Here is a 26,742-nt window from a genome sequence, read left to right as displayed (position 1 = left end):
GGGTGCAGTGGCACGGGTGGCCCTGGAGGGGTGGCGGTGCCTGTGCTCATGGGCACAGGAGACAGGTGGCAGGCGTGGAGTGGAGGGAGGATCTGGCTGTCGAGCCTGCCCTTCATCCTTCCGGATTTCTTGTTTCATCTTCCTCCAGGTGAATGTGAAGAGGCCCATGAAGGATGAGACTCACTTCGAGGTGGTGGAGTCTGGCCGGTACATCATTCTGCTGCTGGGCAAAGCCCTTTCCGTGGTCTGGGACCACCACCTGAGCATCTCTGTGGTCCTGAAGCAGACATACCAGGTCAGTGGCTTCCTTGCTTCATCTTGTTGGGAACTTGGCCTTTGGCGCTTTTTCTGCTCCCTCAGTAGCAACCCATTGTCCCTGTCTGCTGTCTTGCGGGAGGGCGGCCCTCTAAGCCAGCTGCCTTCCCCACACAAACGGGGCTATGGATACAAAGCCTTAGAGTTAGTCTTTTACTGAGGCTAGCTGCACGTGGGAAGGATTGAGTGTGGCTCCCCACCGCAAACAACGTCTCGACTGGCCTTGCTAGGCATGCAGTTTATGTCTGCAAAAGAAGATTAGACAATATCAACTTTTCTTAAGGTTTCTTACCCTAAAGAGGCAAACCCATGATGCACGATGTTATTATCACACTGCAGACTATTCTAGGGTGTTGCCTTACGATTGAGCTGTGGGCCAGCATATTTTTGAGAGCTATTTGTAAAATTGCTAATAACCAACTTTTGAGAATGGTTCCACCATTTAGGGTCCAACAGCTGTTGGAACTTGAATGATTTCTCTAAGTGGCGTGTATATGACAAGTGGCTCTGCCTACTCTGGTGGCTGATTTAGTCAGGCAGGAATGGCCTCCACAACCTCCCTGATAAGATCATCCATCTTCAGCTTGTACAAGCCAGTGAGGCTGCACTGCCCTCACTTCCTGAGGCAGCCCATCTCATTCCCAGAAAGCGTTAACAAATCACTCATTCATTTATTCAACAAATACTAAGTTCCTGTGTGTGTCAAACACTGTCCTAGGCACTGTGGATGCAGCAGGGGAAAAATCAGGTGTGTGTGTGTGTGTGTGAGTGTGTGTGTGTGTGTGTGTGTGTGTGTGTGTGTGTCTTCCTTGTATTCGTTTTTTAATTGCTGCTACAACAAATCACCAAAAACTTGGTAGCTTAAAACAACAACACAAATTTATTATCTCATGGTTCTGGAGGTGGGAAAGCTAAAATTGGTGGGAAGGGCTGCATTCCTTCTGGAGGCTCTGAGAGAGATCCCTTTCCTTGCCTTTTCTACATTCTGGAGGCTGCCTGCATTCTTGGCTTGTGGCCCCATCCTCCATATTCAAAGTTAACAGGGTAGCATCTTCCACTCTCTGTCTCTCTCTGCTTCTGTCTGTCACAGCACCTTTCACACTCTGACCTGCCTTCCTCTGATCAGACCCGGTGATGACATTCATCCCACATGGATAATCCAGGATAATCTCCTCATCTCAGGGGAGCCGCTCTTTTGCCTTCCGTAACCCTAGTGTGGATCATATTCTAGCAGGAATGTTACTTTAGATAGTTTGGGCTGATGATCCCTGTGAAGAGGGAACGTAGGGAAAGGAGAGAATGAGTCATGCTGGTATCTGGGGAAGAGAGTTTATAGGCAGATGGGGCAGCGTGTGTCAAGGCCCTAAGGTGGTAGGGGTCTGGAGCGATTGTACGAGGAGGCCAGTGTGGCTGCAGGGGGGACTTGGGGGGAATGGTAGTTAATGAGGGCAGGGAGGGGCAGGAGCCACACCGTGGGGGCTTCTAGGCCATGTGAAGATCATTGGCCTTTTGCCCAACAGTGAGAACATTTTTCTTTTATGTTTCTCGGTAACTTACACCCCTGGTACCAAGCCAAATTCTGCTTATTGAAGCAAAATAGCATACATTTTTTTCTCTTTGTCTCAAAGCCAGGGCTGTAAATATGTTGTAAATGTATAGCACCTTTTCTTTTCCAGACAAATATTTCCAGTTCTTTCCGTAGTTTTTTTGTTTTACTATTACTTTTAGTTGACACATAACTGTATGTATTTACTGGTGACAGAGTGATATTTCAATACATGTTTAATGATCAAATTAGGGTAATTAGTATATCTAAGTGTAATGATCAAATCAGGGTAACTAGTATATCTATCTCCTCAAACATTTGCCATTTCTTTGCTCTGGAAACATTCAAAATCTGCTCTTCCAGCTACGTGAAAAAGACAGAAAATTGCTGATAATTATGGTCACCCCATGGTGCTACAGAACACTAGAGCTTATCCCTCCTTTTTCTGCTGTTTTCATTCATTACTAAGGGCTTTTCAGAGCTCCTTGTATATTGCACACCGTGATGGGTGAACATGGAGGCAGGTGAGATGTATCTTTCTGGTTACATTTATGCTGTGGCAGAATTTTGCCCAACCTGCTCTGAACAGGCTGCAGTTCTCCAGGTGAGGGGATTCACCTACGCAGAGTAAGGCAGTTCTGTAACATTCTCTCCTCAGACCCCTCCACCTCCACTGGTGGGGCAGTGGAACTGGCCCCCCTCTCTGATTCTACCCTTGTTGGGGAGAGTGATAGTTCCCACCAGTGATCCCAGGGCCAAAGCTGCCTGATTCCCACCCCTGCCCTTGACTGACCTTGTGACGTGGGCAAATTGCCTCTCTTTGTTTCCGTGGCTTTAAATAAAATAGGGTCAGCAAGGAAGCTCAGGAATAGGTCTTGGCAAGGGCAGGGCCTTGCTGCTCACCTTGGGCCTCCTCTGAGTCTCTGTCCTGCTCTTTGGCTCCTCTTCTTCCTCAAATGCTCTCTGCCTCCATTGCTGTCAGGAACGCTCCTTTTCCCCCTGAGCCAGAGAGCATGCCCCTGGGGTTGACTGTGCTCCTCCCCTCGACCTGTCTCTCAAGGAGCAAGTGTGTGGCCTGTGTGGGAATTTTGATGGCATCCAGAACAATGACCTCACCAGCAGCAACCTCCAAGTGGAGGAAGACTCCGTGGACTTTGGGAACTCCTGGAAAGTGAGCTCGCAGTGTGCTGACACCAGAAAAGTACGTCTGGGATCTGTGTGGACAGAGCCCAAGAGCCTGCTTCCTGGGATGTCCCCCGTTCCCATTCTCATGAGGGCTGGAAAGGGCGTTGTGGGTGGTATGACCTTCAGGTGGCTGCAGGGCAGGGAGGAGGGTCCTTGGCTCTTTCTGGGCTGAGTAACTCCAGTTTGATCAGCCGACGGCTGGCCTGTCCCTTGCCTGGGTCCCAGGTGCCTCTGGACTCATCCCCGGCCACCTGTCGCAACAACATCATGAAGCAGACGATGGTGGACTCCTCCTGTAGAATCCTCACCAGTGACATCTTCCAGGACTGCAACAAGCTGGTGAGGACCTTGAGGGTAATGGGAAGCAGATGGTCCCAGGGTTTGGCCCGGTGGTACGGACACGGAGTGTGACCTTCTAACGTGCACACCACCCTGGTGTCTTGGCATGCTCTGCATCAAGACACCACTTCAGTCTTTTCTTGGCTTTCAATCTGGGAAACAAAAAGTAAAATCAACAGTTTCTCGAGGAAGCAATGCCTGGGAAACGTTTCCTTCTGCATGAGAAGTCACTCTTCTTGGCGTGTGCCAGCGCCTCTCTTTCAGCCCCAGTCTCACGATTTATTCCCTTATTTCAGTATCTTGTTTTCAACCCCAGAGCCAGAGACTTCCTTTTCCTGTTGCTATTGCATTTGTCCAGACTGAAAAGCCTTCCTCTCCCACCCCTCAAAAACCCTTTGGTGCCCATTTCTTGTCTCACAGAAATCTTTTCCGGCCTTAATTTTGGTAATTTTGAGTCCTTGTTTTATGACGTATTTTTGTGTCTTGATCTCTAATGCTAAGGAGGAATTCCCCAAAGTTAAGTGCCGTTGTCTTTCACTCTCTCTCTCTCTCTCTCTCTCTCTCTCTCTCTTTTGAGATGGAGTCTTGCTCTGTTGCCCAGGCTGGAATGCAATGGCATGATCTCAGCTCAGTGCAACCCCTGCCTCTTGAGTTCAAGCGATTCTCCTGCCTCAGCCTCCTGAGCAGCTGGGATTATAGGTATTTGCCACCACGCCCAGCTAATTTTTGTATTTTTATTAGAGATAGGGTTTCCCCATGTTGTTCAGGCTGGTCTTGAACTCCTGACCTCTGTGATCTACGTGCCTCGGCCTCCCAAAGTACTGGGATTACAGGTGTAAGCCAACATGCCTGGCTATACTGCAGTTGTCTCTTATCTGCTGCATGTATGTGTTACACGCACTTGGACATGGGCGTGTACATGGGTATATGTGAATACATGAATCTATGTACACACATAGCCATGCACACATACATGCTGCTATGTGGCGTCACCAATGTGGGAGAGACTGGTTGAAAACATGGATCTCAGTTCTCTTTCTGTCTGTCCAATGAGTTTCAGTCTCTGAGGACTCCAAAGGAAACTTACATTCCTTGGTTTGGTGGAAATCATGGGCATCTGAGTTGGAAGAGTGAGGACGGGGAGGAGTTGGGGACATCGAGACTGTTGGAATGTCTTGGAAACAATGATCCACTCGGTGTCTATCATCACTGTCCTGAAAACATCCGGTGTGTGTAGGGGCGTATTTTGGGGATGAGGAAAGGTGGGAACTGGTTGAACTGGATTTGGGGTCAGAGTCTGGCTAGGCCCTGTTGTCCGGCATACCTGCCCCATAGCGCTGCAGTGAGGCAGCTGCATGGCCTGGTGTATTTCCCCATTCTCTTTGCTGAATTGAGGCAAAGAAAGACAGTGACCAGCACGTGTGTGTGTTTGTGTTTCTGTAAAAACACCCAAATGCCCATGAGGCTAGGAGTGGGCTGTGAGGACAGACAGGTGGCCGAGCAGGGAGGGAGGCAGAGGGACAGAGGGAATGTTCTGGAAAGTCCTCTGGCTCATCGTGTTCTGCAAAAGGCTAGCAAAACTGCTCTGTTCAACTTTTCTTGCTGGAATCCAGATTAGAAATGAAGAATCTTGCCTTCCCACTCATTCCCTCTTTGAGACCATTGAGCTGCATTTCTCCTTGTACCTGAACACCCCTTATCCTTAAATTGACCATCAGAACATTTGCACCCAGACCAAAAGCCAGAGTTCCTAACACCTGGCCACAGGCCTGGGCCACCTGAGGCTGCCTTTGCAGGTGGACCCCGAGCCGTACCTGGACGCCTGCATTTACGACACCTGCTCCTGTGAGTCCACTGGGGACTGCACGTGTTTCTGCGACACCATTGCTGCCTATGCCCACATGTGTGCCCAGCACGGCAAGGTGGTGACCTGGAGGACGACCACATTGTGCCGTGAGTCCTGATGCCCTCGTGTGCTCAGATGCTCTCCCTTCTTCCCATGCGTCTGTGCTTTAAGACTTTGCAAGTGCAGCGGGATACCGTCATGGGAGAGAAGACAGAGTCCTGGCATGGGACTGGAAGGCTGAGGGTTAAGCCATTGGCTGAGTAAGAAGTTCATATTATGGGTGAGGGGGGACATGGATTCAAGGCATGAGTATGTGGAAACATTGCTTCTGGAGAGATTCTGGCAGAGTCTGATGAATATTGATGAAAAGAAGGAAGTCGATTTATGTCTTTAATTAGGCAATATTAGATTTGCCAATATGAGTGATCAACTCGTACATTCATGTCTATGGAGTCTTCCTTCCTTGGACATAAGCAAATTAATGCTAGAAAACTGGGCCAGGCACAGTGGCTCACACCTGTCATTCCAGCGTTTTGGGAGGCTGAGGCCGGAGGATCCCTTGAACCCAGGAGTTCAAGACCTGGGCAACATAGCAAGACCCCATCTCTACAAAAATAAAAAAAGAAATGAATTCTGATCCAATAGATCCTGGTTTAGGTGCTTCAACAATCCAGAAGTTTCTAATATTGGCAATTCCTGTCATCCCTTATGTCCCCAACATTATCTCCAGATTTTCCCAGGCCATCACCACGTAGGTCTGCAGTCCTGGGACGTTTGTGGTCACAGCCTTGTCTCCTGTCTACACAGCTCAGAGCTGCGAGGAGAGGAATCTCCGGGAGAGCGGGTATGAGTGTGAGTGGCGCTATAACAGCTGTGCGCCTGCCTGTCGAGTCACGTGCCAGCACCCCGAGCCGCTGGCCTGCCCTGTGCAGTGCGTGGAGGGCTGCCATGCCCACTGCCCTCCAGGTGAGGCCTCTGTCCCTGGGGGTTGGGCTGGTGGGATCAGATAGGGATGGATGCAAAGGGCATCTCAGTTTTGCTTCATCTCAGCCTCCACCTGCCACGCCCTGCCTCTGACCTCCAGCCCTGCACCAGGTTCTGTCTTCATGGGTCATTTCATCAGAGCCAGGCCAGCCGTGACTTTTGTCAAGTTGAGCTCCTCCAAAATGCTTTTCTGTGCCTATTTATGGGATTATCATCTAGAGCAGCCCCTGCTGATAGAACTTTCTGCGGTGGGGGAATGTTCTATTGAAGGTCACTGTGGCGAGTGTGTCTGAGCAACTGAAGTTTTGAATTTTATTGAATTTTACTTAGTTTAACTGAAGTAGCCACATGCAGTTTGTGACTGTCATATGGTATGGCACAGCTCTAGAGTTACGGAAGGCGTTATTCAGAAGGGTGGAAAGAGCCCTATAGATAAGATTTCATTTGTCGTAAGGCCTGGGGAGGTGAGGTAGGGTGAAGGAATCCCTCCCAGTTTTGCAGAGGGATCAATCAAGGCACAAGGAGGAAATATGCTTCCTGAGTGGGGGGGGCTGACCCCCTGGGGGCGCGGGCAGGAGGAGTGGGCTTCCAGGGCTTTTAGTTAAAAGTGAGGCTTCCTTGTGGGAAGGGGGAGCGTTTTGGTTCCTAATGGCAGTTTTCTTGTGCAGGGAAAATCCTGGACGAGCTTTTGCAGACCTGCATCAACCCTGAAGACTGCCCGGTGTGTGAAGTGGCTGGCCGGCGTTTAGCCTCCGGAAAGAAAGTTACCTTGAATCCCGGTGACCCTGAGCACTGCCAGATTTGGTAAAACAGATCCCTGGGTTGTTTGAAGTGATGGGTCTTACTGCCTCCTCTGGGGGCTAACCCAGAGACTGGGTTTTGGGTAAAACGTCCTCTCTACGTGAGTTGAGAGATTGAGTTTATTGTATTTGTTTATTTATTTAATTCATTAATTCATTATTTAGTATAGTTTATGGCTTTGTTTGTTCCTGGAGTTTGCTACATTTTCTTTAGGGACGGACTAGATTGCTTCCCCTACGTGTATTTCTTACTAGGTTTTTAAGTCCTAAGAGGTTTTTGCCTTTCTCACTGAAGGTGAAGTATGGTCACTTACTGTCCTTGGAGGTTATGGCTAGTCTGAGTACAGGTGTCTATAAAAATCAGATTTCTTTTTTGAGATGGAGTCTCGCTCTGTCTCCCAGGCTGGAGTGCAGTGGCGCGATCTTGGCTCACTGCAACCTCTGCCTCCCGGATTCAAGCGATTCTCCTGCCTCAGCCTCCCGGTGCCCCCATACCTGGCTATTTTTTTGTAGTTTCAGTGGAGACAGAGTTTCACCGTGTTAGTCAAGATAGTCTCGATCTCCTGTCCTTGCGATCTGCTCGCCTCAGCCTCCCAAAGTGCTGGGATTACAGGCATCAGCCACCACCCCTGGCCAAAAAATTAGATTTCTCTTTTACTTACGATGGGGACTCAGGAGAGGAAAGCGAGGTGGAACCTAGGGCCCTCAGGGTAACAGGAACATCGTGGGGGCCACAGTCAGGTCGCAGGGTGTGGCTTTCATAATGGGGAGGGAAGGTGCTTCTTGCTGTCACCCTGAGTTCTCACTGGACTTGCCTCTGGGAAACTGGCCTTTTGGGAGATGAGGAGGCCTCAGGGTGAGCTCTGAGCCTTCTGACATCCTGCCCTCAAGTAGGGAACTTTTATTAAAATCCTGATCTATTCAACACCACTCCCTGACACTGTTCAAGCCTTCTGGGAACTTAAACTTGAGAACGTAAATTCGCTGGGGAGGGGCTATCGCCACAGCTGCCAGAGTCAGATCCTGCCTCCGCCATCTGTACAAACAAGAGTGAACACTGCCTGGGGTGAGTTTTCTAGCAAACACAGGAAACTAGAAAGTATGTCACTCACGCACCGTTAACCTGGGATCGAAGCAATAAATCTCACGGATCACAGGAAGGAGGAATTAACTTCCTAGTAAGATTCTGCCTGCGCTCCGTCTCTATGCTGAAATAGGGCCTGGAGGGAGCAAAGGATGGGGTGATTCTGATGCCGGCTTGGGGTTCTGTGCCAAAAGGGCGTGAGAGCTTCGAGCCCTCTCCCCACCTCCTTCGCTGGCACACGGGCAGAAGCAGCCACCACGGTGCATACTGAAGCTGCAAGCAGTGTGTGGATAGCAGTCCCGCACAGCAGGCTGGGGGCATCGCTTGGCATCAAGCCACAGGGGGGCATTTCCCAGGCTCAGGGCATTGCTGCCTTGTCAGCTTTACTGGGGGTCCTGAAGGCCAGGTTCCTCCAAGGCTGAGGGTACACAGAGGGGACGCTCCTGGTGCACATTGGTCTCCAGCACAGGGCCACTTGACTTCGCTACAGTCTGGCGGGTCTTGCCACGTTCTAGGACACTGGCTAAAAGGTGATGTTACCAGCAGAGCCTGGAACTTTGGCCTGATAGCGTAGGAATTTGCGTGTGTGGGGCCACGGCTCTGCTACAGACTTGTGGTGTGTGCTTGAGGCTGGGCACAGAGCCTGGCCAGTACCTGCACGTGAGAGGTGCTCACCCCATGTCTGCTGAAGGAACGAGTGAATGTCTTTTCCTGGGCCTGACACCTTGGGGACCCCTGCCTGCTACTCCCAAATGATTTATTCTGCCAGATAAAGCTGAGGTTTTGAATCTTTATTCATCTTTCCGCAATGTTTTTGCTCCGGTTTTTTCTTTCTTAGGGCCCAACATATGAAACATGTTTCAAAACTCATACAAGTTATGTTCTGTTAGAATAGGTACTGTGAAGCATTTATCTTCAGCAGAACATTGACAGTCACAGGTTAGTGTCCACATTTTGGTAACCGTTGTTTTGGAGACACTTGTAAGAAGGCTTGGACTTTCATTAAGTATTCATGTTGCTGAAGATGTAGGTTGAAAAAAAATCAGCTTCGAGTGGCTGTGTACATGGCCTAGAATAACATTTGTCTTTTCCATATCTTAGGATGGGCTAAAGCTTTGTTTTCTAGAATTGAAGGAAGTCTGCTCTGTGTGTGTTTTGGAGGGTGGCATGCTATTTGGGGACTGATGTTAAATAGTGACATCTCACTTGGGTGTGGAATGGTCCACGGGCTCTCAAGTTCAGATGGAGAAGGAAGGAGATTCTATGGGAATGTGGAAGTGGTCCTATACTGCAGGGCTCAGAAGTGTCCATAGGTTCTTCCTGAACCATTTCAATTTCTTTGCTCTTTGCTGCAGCCACTGTGATGGCGTCAACCTCACCTGTGAAGCCTGCCAGGAGCCGCGAGGCCTGGTGATGCCTCCCACAGATGCCCCGGTGAGCCCCACCACTGCGTACGTGGAGGACGTCTCGGAAGCGCCCTTGCATGACTTCTATTGCAGCAAGCTGCTGGACCTGGTCTTCCTGCTGGATGGCTCCTCCAGGCTGTCTGAGGCCGAGTTTGAAGTGCTGAAGGCCTTTGTGGTGGACATGATGGAGCGGCTGCGCATCTCCCAGAAGTGGGTCCGCGTGGCCGTCGTGGAGTACCACGACGGCTCCCACGCCTACATCGGGCTCAAGGACCGGAAGCGACCGTCAGAGCTGCGGCGCATTGCCAGCCAGGTGAAGTATGCGGGCAGCCAGGTGGCCTCCACCAGCGAGGTCTTGAAATACACACTCTTCCAAATATTTGGCAAGATTGACCGCCCTGAAGCCTCTCGCATCATCCTGCTCCTCATGGCCAGCCAGGAGCCCCAGCGGATGTCCCGGAACTTCGCCCGCTACGTCCAGGGCCTGAAGAAGAAGAAGGTCATCGTGATCCCGGTGGGCATTGGGCCCCATGCCAACCTCAAGCAGATCCGCCTCATTGAGAAACAGGCCCCTGAGAACAAGGCCTTCGTGCTGAGTGGTGTGGATGAGCTGGAGCAGCAAAGGGATGAGATTGTTAGCTACCTTTGCGACCTTGCCCCTGAAGCCCCTCCCCCCACCATCCCCCACAACATGGCACAAGTCACCATGGGCCCAGGGCTCTTGGAGGTTTCACCCTTGGGACACAAGAGGAAATCCATGATTCTGGATGTGGCGTTTGTTCTGGAAGGATCAGACAGAATTGGCGAAGCTGACTTCAACAGGACCAAGGAGTTCATGGAGGAGGTGATTCAGCGGATGGATGTGGGCCAGGATGGCATCCATGTCACGGTGCTGCAGTACTCCTACATGGTGACCGTGGAGTACCCCTTCAGCGAGGCACAGTCCAAAGGGGACATCTTGCAGCGGGTGCGAGAGATCCGCTACCAGGGTGGCAACAGGACCAACACCGGGCTGGCCCTGCAGCACCTCTCCGAGCACAGCTTCTTGGTCAGCCAGGGTGACCGGGAGCAGGCGCCCAACCTGGTCTACATGGTCACTGGAAATCCCGCCTCTGATGAGATCAAGAGGTTGCCTGGAGACATCCAGGTGGTGCCCATTGGAGTGGGCCCTCATGCCAACGTGCAGGAGCTGGAGAGGATCGGCTGGCCCAATGCCCCCATCCTCATCCAGGACTTTGAGACACTCCCTCGAGAGGCTCCTGACCTGGTGCTACAGAGGTGCTGCTCTGGAGAGGGGCTGCAGATCCCCACCCTTGCCCCTGCCTCTGGTACGCTGGCACCTTGTGTGCAGGTGGGAGGGCTGGGTGAGGGCTGGCGTGGCTTTGGGGCTGCATGCATCTGCTGAGATATGACTAGGGTTCTAATCCCGGCTTCCCTGCTCTGTGCCCTTGGTTGAACCTTGCCTTCAAAGGGCCTGTGTTTCTTCACCTCCCTGGAAGGGAAGTTCAACGTGATCCTCTCTTGGGGGAAGATCTTTTCTTATTGTGTGTGCTTATATACATTCAGAGGTAATACATTCAGAGGTAACGCAAGCCTATTGTTAACCAGTAAGGAGTGAAAAAACAAATGCAAGGTTTACTTTATCACACAGCCTCTTTCCCACCCAATTCCACCCTCTGCCTCCAGGGTAATCTCTGTTAAAGCTGTGACGATAAGCTCCCTTTTGACCACACTGGGTAGGTGGAATTATTCTGAGTAGCTGACATTCTTCAGGGCGAGACCAGGAGGTCAGGTGCCAATAGCGGGCGCAGTATTCAGATTCTGGAGTCAGCCTTAGTTTGAATCTTGTCTCTGCCACTTGTTAGCTGGGTAATTTTGGGCAAGTACTTAACCTCTTTGTATATCAGTCTCCCAAACTGTAAAATGGGGATAATAATAGTACCTACGTGCTTAAAACAGTACCTGGCACATCACAAGTGCTCAAAAAAAAAAAAAAAATTTTGTGCTCCCACTGTTGTTATTACTACCTTTTACTGACACTGGCATCTAATCTCTTCCTAGTTCCCGAACATCTTTATTTGGTATGTTTGAGACCATCCCAGAACTGAGTCACTAGCGTTTTTTTTCTGTTGTTGTTTTTTGAGATGGAATTTCACTCTTGCTGCCCAGGCTGGAGTGCAATGGCATGATCTAAGCTCACCGCAACCTCCGTTTCTCAGAATCAAGCGATTCTCCTGCCTCGGCCTCCTGAGTAGCTGGGATTACAGGCATGCACCACCACGCCTGGCTAATCTTGTATTTTTAGTAGAGACAGGGTTTCTCCATGTTGGTCAGGCTGGTCTCGAACTCCCAATCTCAGATGATCCACCCGCTTTGGCTTTTCAAAGTGCTGTGATGACAGGCATGAGCCACTGCCCCTGGCCTATAACTAACATTCTTTTAGTATCTCTTGAGTCTCATACTTGTCAGTGCTTTTGTTTCTTTGTTTTTGTTTTTAATCAGAACCATAGATTTATTTAAATTCTTGTATTATTTCTGCTGAGGAAAACAACAATTACATCATTGTATCAAATCTCAGATGTGCTCAGACACTAACAAGAGCACTAGGCATTTACAGCTGGAATAGTCACAGTACGTTCACCTGCCTGCAAGACCTGAGGACACAGCAGCTCATTGTCCAGGGAGAGGCTGCCGTTCCATTTCCTTTTATGATTTCCCTATATTGCCAGGCTAGTATTTTACTCAATTCTAGAAGAGTGGCAGCCCCCCGTTACCAAGAAGTCCATGCCTGCTGCTTTTATTTGTAGGCATTTAAATTTCCTTTGGGTAGAATTGGAGTCTTCCCAATGTCTCCAAACCTGAGATAGCCAGGCCCCGGGAACTCCATCTCCCCAATCCCCTCCTCCCTGGCCCACGTTGTCCTTGCACTCATGAACGTGCCCTCCGCTTGGTGTGCCACGTGGTCAGCATGCCCTGCAGATCCTATTGGATGTAAGGCTGTAGGCCTGGTGGCCACTGTCCCCACAAACACCTGCGTGCTCACCCTCCTGGTTGTCTTTGTAGATTGCAGCCAGCCCCTGGACGTGGTCCTTCTCCTAGATGGCTCCTCCGGTTCTCCAGCTTCGTATTTTGATGAAATGAAGAGTTTTGCCAAGGCTTTTATTTCAAAAGCCAAGTTAGGTGAGTGAGGGAGGCACCTGAAGCTGCAGGTGACCAAGAAGATCTTTTAGGGGCACCACTTGATTCAAAATAATCCCCATTTTCTCTTTCCTTTTAGGGCCTCATCTCACTCGGGTGTCAGTGCTCCAGTACGGAAGCATCACCACCATTGATGTGCCATGGAATGTGGCCACGGAGAAAGCCCATTTGCTGAGCCTTGTGGACGTCATGCAGCGGGAGGGAGGCCCCAGCCAAATCGGTAATGTTGGTGCCACGGGCTGGAGGCAGGACCTGCATTCTGGTCCTAATTTTTGGCATAAGTGACTCTGTGACCTCGGCCAGTCACTTTGCCTGTTGGCCTTAGTTTCTTCTCCTGGAAAGTGAGGGGCTAGATGCTCTTCCAGGTCTCTTCCAGATCTCAGCTGGGTGTTCCTCAGAGTCTCTGAGTCATTCAGCTTTTGAGTGACTTCAGGATCCACCGTGAGCTAGGGTGTCCAGCTGCAGTCAGTGCTTACTTGGCGTGATCTCTTCTCCATCCTCAGGGAATGGTCTGGACTTCGCTGTGCGATACTTGACTTCGGAAGTGCACGGTGCCAGGCCGGGAGCCTCGAAGGCGGTGGTCATCCTAGTCACGGATGTCTCTGTGGACTCAGTGGGTGCAGCAGCTGATGCCGCCAGAGCCAACAGTAAGAATCTGGTGAACGGTCCTCAATCCAGGACAGCGAGATTTCAGAAATGATAAAGGGTTAAAAGTGGGCTGGGGTTACTTTTGGATGTTGCGGCTGATATTAAATATGCTCAGTACCCACCTCTGGCCTGGTTTCAAACAGCAGGAAATTATCCAGTCACTGTGTGATTTGGAAACCAAGCAAGAGTGTGTATGTAGATCCTATATCTTTTTTTTTGAGACGGAGTTTCGCTCTTGTTACCCAGGCTGGAGTGCAATGGCGTGATCTCGGCTCACCGCAACCTCTGCCTCCTGGGTTCAGGCAATTCTCCTGCCTCAGCCTCCTGAGTAGCTGGGATTATAGGCACGCACCACCATGCCCAGCTAATTTTTTGTATTTTTAATAGAGACGGGGTTTCACCATGTTGACCAGGTTGGTCTCGATCTCTCGACCTCGTGATCCACCTGCCTTGGCCTCCCAAAGTGCTGGGATTACAGGCTTGAGCCACCTCGCCCGGCCAATCCTATATCTTTATAACCTTTAATTTCTCCACGTTTTCTCTTTGTGTCCAGGGGTCATCATACCTCTATGCCCTTTCTTTCTAAAGTAGGATTTGTGGTCTCTTACTAATTAAAACGTCATGTCTTAGGCCAGAGTGATTCACTGTGGGGCCTTGAGAATCAGTGGGGACCTTCATGTGTTCAGAGTTCTTTCCCGGTACCAGGCTAATGGGCTTGGCAGGGTTGAATGGATAAGAGACAAAGAATCATGCTGTGGTAAAGGGAAGGATCCAGATGTCCAGCCTTGTGCTCCATAAGAACATGTGCTTATCATATTCTTAGTATCAGCAGGATGTGAGCTGGGACAGGTGGTAGAGTCTAAGGGACCACCTTCCAGCTGAGGGAGGTCTGGGTGAGTAGAGTGACATCGAGTCCCCTTGCGGGCTCCTGGAAAACTTTATCTTTCAGAACCTGCCTGGGAGTTCTGTCAGAGCCCTGTATTTTCACTGCCGTCTTCCTGAGAAAGTTATTTGCTCCGTTCTCTGTGCCACATATGAGCTACTCAAAATGTGCAAAGCATATTGTGTTGTATTTGTAATATATCTGTTCCTTGCAAAAAACTAAGAGTTCTTTGAAGGCAAGGGAAGGGAAGATCTTGCTTGTTTTTTTTTTTTTTTTTTTTTTTTTTTTTTTTTTTTTTTTTTTATCATCTGTGTATGATGCACAAAATAGATGATCATTTAACCTTTGTTAAATGAATGAGTGTGACATGTTTATGAAATCTTTTTTTTATTTTTATTTTTTTTGAGATAGAGTTTCGCTCTTGTTTCCCAGGCAATGGCATGATCTCGGCTCGCTGCAACCTTTGCCTCCCGGGTTCAAGCGATTCTCCTACCTCAGCCTCATGAGTAGCCAGGATTATAGGCATGCGCCACCATGCCTGGCTAATTTTTTTGTATTTTTAGTAGAGAGAGGGTTTCTCCATGTTGGTCAGGCTGGTCTTGAACTCCCAACCTCAGGTGATCTGTCTGTCTGGGACTCCCAAAGTTTTGGGATTACAGGTGTGAGCTGCCGTGCCCAGCCTTGAGGGTAAAGGACACTAAAAGGGAAAGGATATATATTTGGAAAATATGACGAACTTACAAGAGCTGAAAAGTCGCTAGTGGAAAATACTGTCCGACGTGAAGCACATTGCAAATACTTAGAACTTCCTAGAGAACTGAATTGAAGAATTTCAGGATGGAGATTTTTCTCCTTTAGTATCAAGAAAGAAAGATTTTCGTCCGGAAAGGAGGCAGTTGTGGTCTGGAGGAAGCCAACATGATCCAGAGTAACTCATTTAACTGTCCACAGCCTCAGTTTCTCCTGTGTAAATGAGCATGTGCATTCTCCAGGCTCAGCCCTGTGATATTTTCTCTTTTCTTCTTTTTTTTTGGAGACTGAGTCTCGCTCCGTCCCTCAGGCTGCAGTGCAGTGGTGTGATCTCGGCTCATCGCAACCTCTGCCTCCTGGTTCAAGCAGTTATCTTCCTGAGTAGCTAGGACTACAGGTGCACACTGCAACATCCAGCTAATTTTGTTTGTATTTTAGTAGAGACTGGGGTTCACCGTGTTGCCCAGGCTGGTCTTGAACTCCTGAACTAAGGCAACCCACCCGCCTCGGCCTTCCAAAGCGCTGGGATTACAGGCCTGAGCCACCGCGCCCGGCCCTCTTCTCTTCTTACACACACTCCCTTGATGGTCTAGTTCAGTGTCATGGGTCTAGATACATTTATACATCTCTGACTTTGAAATTTGTATCTCCAGGCTTAACCTTTCACCTCAACTCAGCTTGCATGTTTTAACAGCCAATTTAACTAAACTGATTTTTACACCCATCTTTCAAAATGGCAATTCCAGCCTTCCAGTTGTTCAGTTCAAAAAGCTCAGTATCCTTGATTCTTCTTTTTTTTTTTGTTCCTGATACCTCCACGCAAGCTCCATCTTCAAAATACATTGAGAGTCACACCACTCCACACCGTGTCCACCAGGGTCACCTCAATCCAAGTCCCCATGATCTCTCACCTGGACCATTGAAATAGCTGTCTAACTGAAACCCCAGCTTCCACCTTTGTCCCCAGCAGTTCATTCTCAGCACAGCAGCTGCAGTGGCCCTTTAAAATCAGTCAGCTCCTGTCCCTCTGCTCTGTGGTCTTGGCTGGCTTTGTTTCATTCACAGAACATGGACTGATCCATGCCCATTCCCTCTCTCTCCAGCCCCTGCGAGCATGCAGTCACACTTCTGCTCTGCGGCCTTTGCACTCACTGTTCTCTGTGCTTGGGATGTCCCTCCCTCAGACATCTTCTTGGCTCCTTCCATCCTTATGTCAGGCCTCTGCTCAGACGCCATGTTTTCACTGAACACTGTCTAACTACCATAGATGCAATGGTAACCCACAACTCAGCCCTGGGCATCCCCATCCTCCTTATCTCATTTTGTTTTTTCCTCTTTTCTTTTCTTTTTGAGACAAAGACTTGCTTTGTCACCCAGGCTGGAGTGCAGTGGTGCGATCTCGGCTCACTGCAACCTCCGCCTCTAGGGTTGAAGTGATTCTCTTGCCTCAGCCTCCCGAGTAGCTGGGACTACAGGCTCGTGCCACCATGCCCAGATAATTTTTTGTATTTTTAGTAGAGATGGGGTTTCACCATGTTAGCTAGGATGGTCTCGATCTCCTGACCTCTGCCCACCTTGGCCTCCCAAAGTGCTGGGATTACAAGCGTGAGCCACTGCACCCGGCCACATTTTGTTTTCTTCCTAAGCATTTATCCACATCTGAAATTCTATATATTTACTTGGTTTGTGTGTTTGTTGCCTATCTCTCCATGAGGACAGGAGACAGGGACGGACTTCATATGCTTGGTTCACTGTTGTATCCTTATTGCTTGCAATACTATCTGACACAGAGTAGAAGCTCATAAATATCTGTTGACTGAATGTCTTCCTCCTGGGGCTGGGTATGTGACCAGTCTGGAAAACATGAGGCTCTATTCAGATGCTGGGTATCGTGTCAGGCCAGTCCATTTGGAGCCCACTTGCCCACAGATCCTTTCTTGTCCCTTTGCTTACTCTAGGAGTGACAGTGTTCCCTATTGGAATTGGAGATCGGTATGACGCTGCCCAGCTAAGGATCTTGGCCGGCCCAGCAGCCGACTCCAACGTGGTGAGTCTCCAGCGAATCGAAGACCTCCCTACCATGGTCACCTTGGGCAATTCCTTCCTCCACAAACTGTGCTCTGGTGAGTCTTATAATCCCTTTCTTACTCCTCTCAAAAAAACCCACCATAGAAACAAAAACACCATTCAAGGGACCCTGGGGTGCCCACGCATGAGATTTGGCCTCGAATGGAGATTATGATACGGATCAGGACCTTTAAGTTTTTGCTCATGGGAGATGTATACCACAAAGCTCCGTGGGCCAGCAGAAAGATTTCTGTGTATGGTCCTGTTTCCACTCCAAATGTCCATGTGAACTTGGCAGAGAAAGCCCAGGCTTATTTGTGCAGAGGGATCTTGGACAAAAGAATCAGAAGGTATAAGCAGGGAACCCCAGCGTCCCGTAGATCATGATCTTCTTTCCCATGGCTCTAAACTCACTCTCAACGTGGGTATAAAGGGCTTTAGAAATACAGTAACACGGAGACTCATATCAAAGTACCATAGTTTATGTTGATTTTTGGTTAGAAACAAAAAAATATGCTTTGTTTTTTGAGCCTGGGTTTGTATATTTTCCCATTACTAGCCGTAAGTCAAAACTTGCACGGTTACTGTCCTTCAGGGGAATAAGTCAATGCAAGTTTGCCCTTAAGGGCAATAACCCTATGCAAGTTTTGACTTATGGCTAGTAACATTAACCATATGGAGAGAGGGCAGCTCTCCTGGTAGGAATCATCAAGTAAGTCTCTTTCAGGTTCCCAGTATCTGACTTCATCCCCACTTCCCCATCCCTGGCAGTGATCTACATGTGAACCAAGATAATGACAGCATAAGCTGTGATTATTACCATATTATCACTATTGTTGGCATCATAATTATTAACTGCAGAGCATGTCTGAAGAACCACAGGATGACCAGGATGACCACCTCTTAGCCTTGCGTCCCTATGTCTCCACTGTTAAACTCATTCAGATTGTTTCCAGAGTTGACTTCAAAAACTAGACCAGGTTGCTTAAGCAGACACCGTGAATGGTTTAGAATTTCTGGGTGATAGATGGGAACTAAGATCTTATTTGTGTCTGTTGCAGGGTTTGTTAGGATTTGCATGGATGAGGATGGGAATGAGAAGAGGGTAAGTTCCTTTCTGTTGACTTTGAAAGAAAGATCAGAGATGTGTTTGAGGCTCTTTTTCCCACTGGTTAATTTTTCCTCCGCTGGTCTTAGGCCAGTTCTTCCTCTTACTATTATCCTGGTTTTTTTTGGGGATCCATCTGTACATCTTGTGTGTTGCTTCCTGTCTCATGTACAGGAGGCCTCCTTGCTGCGTAGGCCTGTGTTCAATGCTAGGGGTCAGCTGTCCAGCAGATGGGCTTAGAGTTGGAGTACCTCATCGTATTCCCTGCCTGAATCTGCTTTCTTCTTCTGCAGCTTGGGGACGTCTGGACCTTGCCAGACCAGTGCCACACCGTAACTTGCCAGCCAGATGGCCAGACCTTGCTGAAGAGTCATCGGGTCAACTGTGACCGGGGGCCGAGGCCTTCATGCCCCAACAGCCAGTCCCCTGTAAAAGTGGAAGAAACTTGTGGCTGCCGCTGGACCTGCCCCTGTGAGTCCTTTGCTTCTCCAGCCTGGACAGTGTCAAAGAGGCAGTGCTTTGAGCTTGGCTGTGCAGAAAAGTAGAGCAGGCACCAGCCAGCCCAGAAGTGCCCTGTCCTTCCTTACCACATGGCCGGGCCACCTTCACTCGCCTTCCTGCCGCCTGTGCTCTCTGGACATGCTTTCAGCCAGTCTCAGGGATCACTGCCCCTTTTCTCTGTCTTTGGAAGGCACTTCCCCAGATTATGTATAACCAGAAGGAAGAATCACTTTTCTGAGGTCAGTGTTCAGCTTGGCTGTTGGCAAGTCAACCTTTAGGAATCTATGTATTCAGGGTATAGCAGTGGAAGTATAGCAGTAAGAGAGACACTTCCAGAGAACTCTCCAACCACACCAAGAGCAACAGTACATCACCAAGGTGGCCTGGATTGAGAGGAGGAAATACTTAAATCCATCTCATGTACACTTGTGGAGAGCATTTCTTCCATGGGCTGGGTTAACCTTCTGTCTCATGTTTGGGAGAAATAATTTTATGGTGACCATAACTCAGTAGTGGATTGTAATCTTTCTGCTGAACAGACGTAACTGGTGGGATGCATCAAAACTGTATGTTATAGCTCACTCTCCCTTTAGAATTTATTTAGTGAGATAAATTTCCCTCTTGGTGTAGGTGAAAACTCCACGAGACCTTACATTGTTTCTGCTTATTTATGTTTATTTATAAAGAATTCTATAATTACTTTAAGTCATAAAACAAAGTCTCAATTGATAATTGGATGCCCACTTTTGTGTAATAATCATAACTTTGAATTTGATTAGAGTTAAAACACCTCCCCATCCCAATTTGGGCTGCCTACCTCTGGGAAAGAGGATACGGTCAGCTTTCTTCTGTACAAAGAGCTTTGCCTTTTTGATTAAAAGCATATCTTGGAAATTACTCGATGTCGTTTCAAAGAGAGCTTCCTAGTATTTTACTGCGTACCATAGGTTACCCAACTGTTCTTCTATGTATGTGCATTTAGGCTGTTTCCAGTATTTTGTAGTGACAGAGTAAACCTGAATATATGAATTTTCATATGGTTGGAGGTGTGTCTTCAGAGTAGATTCCTAGACATGAGATTCTTGGGTCAAAAGATAAGCATATATGAAGTTCCCCTTAGATATTCCCAGATTCTCCTCCAACAGGAGAGACGTGGTTGTGCAAAACTGGAATTTCTATCAGTTTGCTTTTTCATCAGCAAGGTATGGGAGTTCATGCTTCCCCACAGCCTTGGTAAGAGAGCGTATTGCTACAGTTTTTATTTTTTGCAAATTTCTTACTTTTCAGGTAAGAAATGGCATCTCAGTGTACTTGAAATTTATTTCTCTAGTGATGAGGTTAAACATTTTTTTCATATGCTTGATTGCCATTTTATGTCTATTTTTGTGGATTTTCTGCTCATGCCTTTCCCTGTTTTCCCATTAGAAAATTGTGGTAAAAAACACATAACATGAGATCTACCCCATTTATAAATGTTCAAGTGTGCAATACGATATTGTTAGCTATTTGCAAGTTGTACAGCAGATCTCTAGAGCTTTTTTGCTTTGTGTAACTGAAACCATGCCCATTGAACGGCAGCTTCCCATTGTCCCCTTCCCCTGAGCCTCTGCAGCCACCATTCTGCTTTTTGCTTCTGTGAATCTGACTATTTTAGATGGCTCCTATGAGTGGATTCATGCAGTAGTTATCCTGTGACTGGCTTATTTCACTTAGCTCAGTGCCTCAAAGTTCATCTATATTGTGGCATATGAAAGGATTTCCTCCTTTCTAAAGACCGAATAATATTCCATTGCACGTATAGACCACATTTGTTTTATCCGTTTGTCCACTGATGCACATTTGGATTGTTCCCACTTCTTGACTGTTGTGAATAATGTTGCAATGAAATTGCAATGTATGGAAATTATACAACTCCTACAAGAAAACACAAGAACTTTATAATGAGTGGAAGAGTAGGTATCTTTTTGAGATCCTGATTTCAATGCTTTCGGATGAATACCCAGAAGTGGGATTGCTGGATCATATGCTAATACTGGTTTTAATTTTTTGAGGAATCTTCTTACTATTCTCCATAGTGGCTACACCACTTTCAGTTCCCACCAACAATGCACAAGGGTTTCAGTTTCTCCACATTCTTGCTAACACTTGGTATTTCCTGGTATTTGTCTGTGTGTTTGATAATGGCCATTCTAACATGCCTGAGGTGATATCTCATTATGGTTTTGATTTGCACTTCCCTGATGATCGGTAATGTTGGATACATATTTTTTCATATAATTGACTTTTTGTATGTCTCTGTCTCTTTGGAGAAATGTATTTTCAAGTCCTTTGCTCAGTTTTAAATTGGGTTATTTTTATTTTTATTTTGGTATTGCGTTATATGCATTCCTAATATATTTTGGATATTAACCCTTCATCAAAAGTATGGTTTGCAAATATTTTCCTCCATTCTGTAGGCTGCCTTGTTATTCTGTTGACTATTTCTTTTGCTGCACAGAAGCTTTTTAGTTTGATGTAGTCCCACTTGTCTATTTTTGCTTTTGTTGCCTTGTTTTTGGCAATGATATCCAAGAACTCATCGCCAAGACCAATGTTGTAAATTCTTGTGTTTTCTTTTAGGAGTTTTAAAATTTCAGGTTTTATGTTTCAGTGTTTAAATTTGATTTCAGGTTAACTTTGTGTGTGATATAAGATAAGGGTACAATCTGATTATTTTTCATGTGGGTAGGTCATTGTTGGTGTAGAGAAACAACTGGTCTTGTAAGTTGATTTTGTGTTCTGCAACTGAATTTGTTTCAGCAGATTTGTTTCAACTTTGCTGAATTTACTAACAATGTTTTTGGAGACATCTTTAGAGTTTTTTACACGTAAGATTATGTTATCTGCAAATAGAGATAATTTTACTTCTTTTCTGATGTGATTGACTTTTATATCTTCTTGATTCATTGCTCTAGCTAAGACTTCTTGTACTATGTTGAATAGAAGTGGTGAGAGTGGGCATCCTTGCCTTCTTCCTGATTAGAGAAAAAGCTTTTCATTTTGCACTATTCAGTGTGATATTATCTGTGGTATTTTCATAAATGGCTTTTATTTTGTTGAGGTAATTTCCTTATATTCTTAGTTTATTGAATGTTTTAATCATAAAATGGTGTTTGAATTTTGACAAATGCCTTTTCTGCATCTATTGAGATGATAGTATGATTTTTATCCTTTGTTCTGTTAATGCTATGTATCACATTTATTGATTTTTAGACATTGAACTATTCTCCTGTCTGTGGGATAAATCACACGCAGTCAGACCGTATGATTCTTTGTGCTATTGAATTCAGTTTGCTATCATTTTGTTGAGGATTTTTGCACCTATATTCATTAGGAAGATTGACTTGTAGGTGTTTTTTTTTTTTTTTTTTTTTTTTTTTTTTTTTTTTTTTTTTTTTTTTTTTAATGTAAAGTCTTTGTTTGGCTTTGCTATCAGGGTAATTCAGGCTTCATGAAGTAGAGAGTTGGAGAAAGATTGGCATTAATTATTCTTTAAATCTTTGGTAGAATTGTCCAGTGAAAGCATCCGAGCTCTTCTTTGTTGGGAGATTATGATTACTAATTTGATCTCCTTACTAATCGTGGGGCTGTTCAGATTTTCTGTTTCTTCATCATTCAGTCCTGGTAGGTGGTATGTTTCAGGGATTTCTTTAGGTTATCCAATGTGTTAGTGTATAACGATTCATAGTAGTCTCCTACAACCCTTTTTATTTCTGTGCCATCAATTGCAATATCCTCTCTTTTATTTCTGATTTTGTTTATTTGCGTCTTCTCTTTTTGTCTTGGTTAATCTAGCTAAAGGTTTGTTAATTTTGTTGACCTTTAAAAAAACCAATTCTAAGTTTTGTTGCTATTTTATATTTCATATATTTTTCCTCAAATCTTTATTATTTCCTGCCTTGGGCTAACTTAAAGCTTACTTTATTCATTTTCTAGTTCCTTATGTTGTAAAATTAGATTATTTGAGATCCTTTTTACTGTAGACATTTACTGCTGTAAACTTTCCTCTTATTATTGCTTTTGCTGTTTCCCGTCAGCTTTGCTACATTGTGCTTTAGTTTTTGTTTTTCTCAAAATATTTTCGGATTTTTCTTTTGATTTATTGAAAAACTCATTGGTTTTTCAAGAGTGTTGCTTAATTTCCACATATTAGAGAACTTTCTGAAATTATTTCTATTAGCAGTGTCTCATTTCATTCTATTGTGATAAGAAAAGATATCTGTCTTGATTTTAATCTCTTTAAATTTGTTAAGATTCATTTTGTGGACTAGCATGTGACTTTTTCTGGAGACTGTTCTATGCGTGTTTGAGAAGAATGTGTATTTTGCTATTGTTGGGTAGAATGTTCTGTGTTTGTCTGATAGGTCCACTTGGGCCATAATGTTTGTTTGAGTTCTCTGTTTCCTTATTGATCTTCTGTCAATAGATACTAAAATCTGTCAGTACATATTAAAATCTCTCACTATTATGTTGTTATATTGTTATCATTGGTTCTGTTAATATTTGCTTCACATTGTGTGCTTTAATGCTGGGTGCATATATATTTATAATCATTATATCTTCCTTGCAAACTGATGCATTGATCACTATGTAATGTCTGCCTTTTGTCTCTTGTGACCATCTTTGGCTTAAAGGCCCTCTGTCTAAGTATGGCTACCTGTGCTCTCTCTTAGTTAACATTGGCATGAAATATCTTTTTCGATCTTTTCACTTTCAACCTATGTGCATCCTTAAATCTAAAGTGAGTCTCTTGTAGACAGCATATAGTTGGATCTTGTTTGTTTATGTATTTATGTATGTATGCATGCATGTATGTATGCATGTATTTAGATGGAATCTCACTCTGTCGTCCAGGCTGGAATGCAGTGGCGTAATCTTGGTTCACTGCAACTTTGGCCTCCTGGGTTCAAGTGATTCTCCTGCCTCAGTCTTCTGAGTAGCTGGGACTACAGGTGCATGCCACCATGCCTGGCTAATTTTTTGTATTTTTAGTAGAATGGAGTTTCACTGTGTTAACCAGGATGGTCTCGATCTCCTGACCTTGTGATCTGTCCACTTCGGCCTCCCAAAATGCTGGGATTACAAGCATGAGCCACCATGTCTGGCCCTTTTATTTTATTTTTAATTCATTTCAGCCACTTCATAGCTTTTGATTGAAGAGTTTATTCTATTTATACTTAAAGTAACTACCGATAGGGAAGGACTTACTGTTGCCATTTTGGTAACAATTTTTGGTCTGTCTTGTAGCTTTTAAATCCCTCTTTTCTATTCTTGCTACCCTTTGTGTTTCATGGATTTTTTTTTTTTGGCAGGGGTGGGGTAATGATGAGATTTGATTCGTTTCTCATTTCCTTTTGTGTATCTTCTATAGGTTTTTTTTGTTTGTTTGTTTGTTTGTGGTTACCATGAAGTTTACATAAAACAACCTATACTTATAACAGTCTATTCTAGGCTTATAACAACTTAATTTCAATTGCACACAAAAACTCTATTCTTTTTCTGCCTCTCCCCTACTGTATGTTATTTATGTCACAAATTACATTTTTTAATGTTGTACATTCATTAACTGATTTTTATAGTGATAGCTATTATTATAACTCTCTTTTAAGTTCTATTTCAGAATTAAAAGATTTACACACTGTTATTACAGTATTAAAATAGTCTATATTTGTTTATATATTTACCTTCACCAGGAACTTTATACTTTCATATGTTTTCATGTTGTTGCCTAGCATTCTTTTATTTCAACATGATGGACTCCCTTTAGCATTTCTCATAAGGCAGAAATAGTGATAATGAACTCTTTGAGCTTTTGTTCACATGGGAAAGTCTTTATTTCCCCTCCATTTTTATTTTATTTTATTTATTTATTTTTTTGAGACTGAGTCTCACTCTATCACCCAGGCTGGAGTGCGGTGGCACAATCTTGGTTCACTGCAACCTCCAGCTCTGGGATTCAAGCAATTCTCTGCCTCAGCCTACTGAGTAGCTGGGATCACAGGTGCCCACAACCATGTCTAGCTAGTTTTTGTGTTTTTAGTAGAGACAGGGTTTCACCATGTTGGCCAGGCTGGTCTCAGACTCCTGACCCCAAGTGATCCCCCTGCCTCGGCCTCCCAAAGTGCTGGGATTACAGGCATGAGCCACCACGCCTGGCCTCCCTTCCATTTTTGAAAGACAGTTTTTCTAGAGATAGTATTCTTGGCTGGCCATTGTTTTCTTTTGAATATATCATCCAACTCCCTTCTGGCTTACAAGATTACTGCTGATAAATTTGTTAATAGCCTCACAATGGCCCCCTTTTATATGAAAAGTTGTTTTTCTCTTGCTGCTTTCAAAATTCTCTTTTTATCTTTGACTTTTGACAAATCGATTATAATATATCTTGCATCAGACTTCTTTAAATTCATTCTAGTTGGAGTCTTTTGGACTACTTGATGCTGGATGTCTATTTTCTTCCCTAAATTTGTTATTATTTCTATTTGCCATTGGGTTTTAATCTTATCCTTTATTTTAAATATTGGAACTATTAGTCCATTATCTGTGATATCGGTTGCAGTACTATTTATTGACATGTCAGTATTTGCCCCTAGTGATGTGAGATAACACTTTAATCATATATTAAATTTACATATGTGCATGGGCTTATTTCTGAACTTTTCTTCTGATTCCACTTACTGTAAGCTATCCACATACCAGAACTCCACTGTCTTAATGACCACACTGTCTTAATTAGAGGAAATACTGCTAATGTTTTGTCATTAAAGGCTTTATAGTATGTTTTAGTATCTGGTAGGACTAGTGCCTCCACATAGTTTTATTCCAAAGTGTTTTCTTGGCTATTCTTTTATGTTTGTTTTTCCCATATAAACTTTAGTGTCAACTTGTTTACCTCCATAAAAAGTTTGTTGGTATTTTTTTTATTAGAATTGCATTAAATTATATGTTAACTTTATACATTAATTTAACTTGATACATTAAATTTAACTTTGGAAGAACTGGCGTTTTTATGATGTTAAATCATCCTATCCAAGAACAACTATGTCCACTTATTCAAGCTGACTTCTTGTCTTCTGCAAGTGTTTTAGGGTTTATTCACTTGGGTTTCGCACGTTTCTTGCTAAGTTCATTCCAGGTATTGAATCTTCTTTGTTGCTATTATAAATGAGATGTCTTTTCTTCTCCATTGTGTTCTTTACTTATCGTTTGTGTATATAAGGGGTGTTGATATATATATGTTAATTCCATATCCTATAGCTTTACTGAATTGCTTTATTATTGAGTTAGTTTAATCATGGATTCTCTAGGGTTTTCTGGGTATGATGGTGTATCATTTGAAAGTAGAATTCTTTTTCTTCTTCTTTGTCCATTTTTGTGCCTCTAATTAATTTCTCTTGCATAATTGCATTAATAAACTTTTTAGTACAATGTTGAATAGTAGTGGAGTATCTTATTCCTGATTTTAGTGGAAATACCTTTAATATTTTGTCATTAAGATTCTGGCTCCAGGGCTATGTACACACACACACACACACACACACACACACACACACACGCATATTTTATTATATTAAGTATCCCTCAATTCTCATTTTTGCATGTTTTCTTTTTTGCCAAGAATGATTGTGGAATTTTGGTGTTGGTGAAGACTTTTTCAGCATCTGTGGAGGTAATCACTTCATTTTTTTCTTTAAGTATATTAATATGGCATATTATTTGAAGGAATTTCCTAACGTTGATCCCACTTGGTTATGGTTTGTTATTTTCATAATGTGATGTTGGATTCTGTTTGGTAATATTTTATTTAGTACATTGGTTTTGATATTCATAAGTATTTCTGATCTGTAATTGTAAAATTATTTCTTAGATTTTTCAGTAATATATACATATAACATAAAATTTACCCTTTTAACTTTGTAATTATTTTTTATTTATTTATTTTTTTTTTGAGATGGAGTCTTGCTCTGTTGCCAGGCTGGAGTGCAGTGGCACAATCTCGGCTCACTGCAACCTCTGCCTCCTGGGTTCAAGTGATTCTTCCGC

At 44.9% G+C, this 26,742-nt stretch overlaps 1 protein-coding gene across 1 annotated transcript in view; it reads left to right on the top strand.

Moving 5' to 3' along the window:
- The window catches only part of VWF (von Willebrand factor), a 177,000-nt gene that overhangs the window by 101,995 nt on the left and 48,263 nt on the right, over window positions 1-26,742 (top strand). The window contains exons 22-34 of the mRNA XM_010330022.3: window positions 149-295; window positions 2,922-3,062; window positions 3,272-3,385; window positions 5,182-5,338; window positions 6,039-6,197; window positions 6,884-7,019; window positions 9,455-10,833; window positions 12,569-12,685; window positions 12,783-12,923; window positions 13,207-13,350; window positions 16,943-17,107; window positions 18,113-18,156; window positions 18,453-18,630. Of these exons, the coding sequence (XP_010328324.3) occupies window positions 149-295; window positions 2,922-3,062; window positions 3,272-3,385; window positions 5,182-5,338; window positions 6,039-6,197; window positions 6,884-7,019; window positions 9,455-10,833; window positions 12,569-12,685; window positions 12,783-12,923; window positions 13,207-13,350; window positions 16,943-17,107; window positions 18,113-18,156; window positions 18,453-18,630 (3,022 nt within the window). The remainder of the gene's footprint in view (window positions 1-148; window positions 296-2,921; window positions 3,063-3,271; window positions 3,386-5,181; window positions 5,339-6,038; window positions 6,198-6,883; window positions 7,020-9,454; window positions 10,834-12,568; window positions 12,686-12,782; window positions 12,924-13,206; window positions 13,351-16,942; window positions 17,108-18,112; window positions 18,157-18,452; window positions 18,631-26,742) is intronic.

The sequence above is a fragment of the Saimiri boliviensis genome, chromosome 7 (assembly GCF_048565385.1).
Source record: "Saimiri boliviensis isolate mSaiBol1 chromosome 7, mSaiBol1.pri, whole genome shotgun sequence".
Taxonomy (NCBI): Eukaryota; Metazoa; Chordata; class Mammalia; order Primates; family Cebidae; genus Saimiri; species Saimiri boliviensis.
The sequence above is the reverse complement of the archived record's forward strand: the minus strand, read 5'-3'. Positions and strand labels throughout refer to the sequence as shown.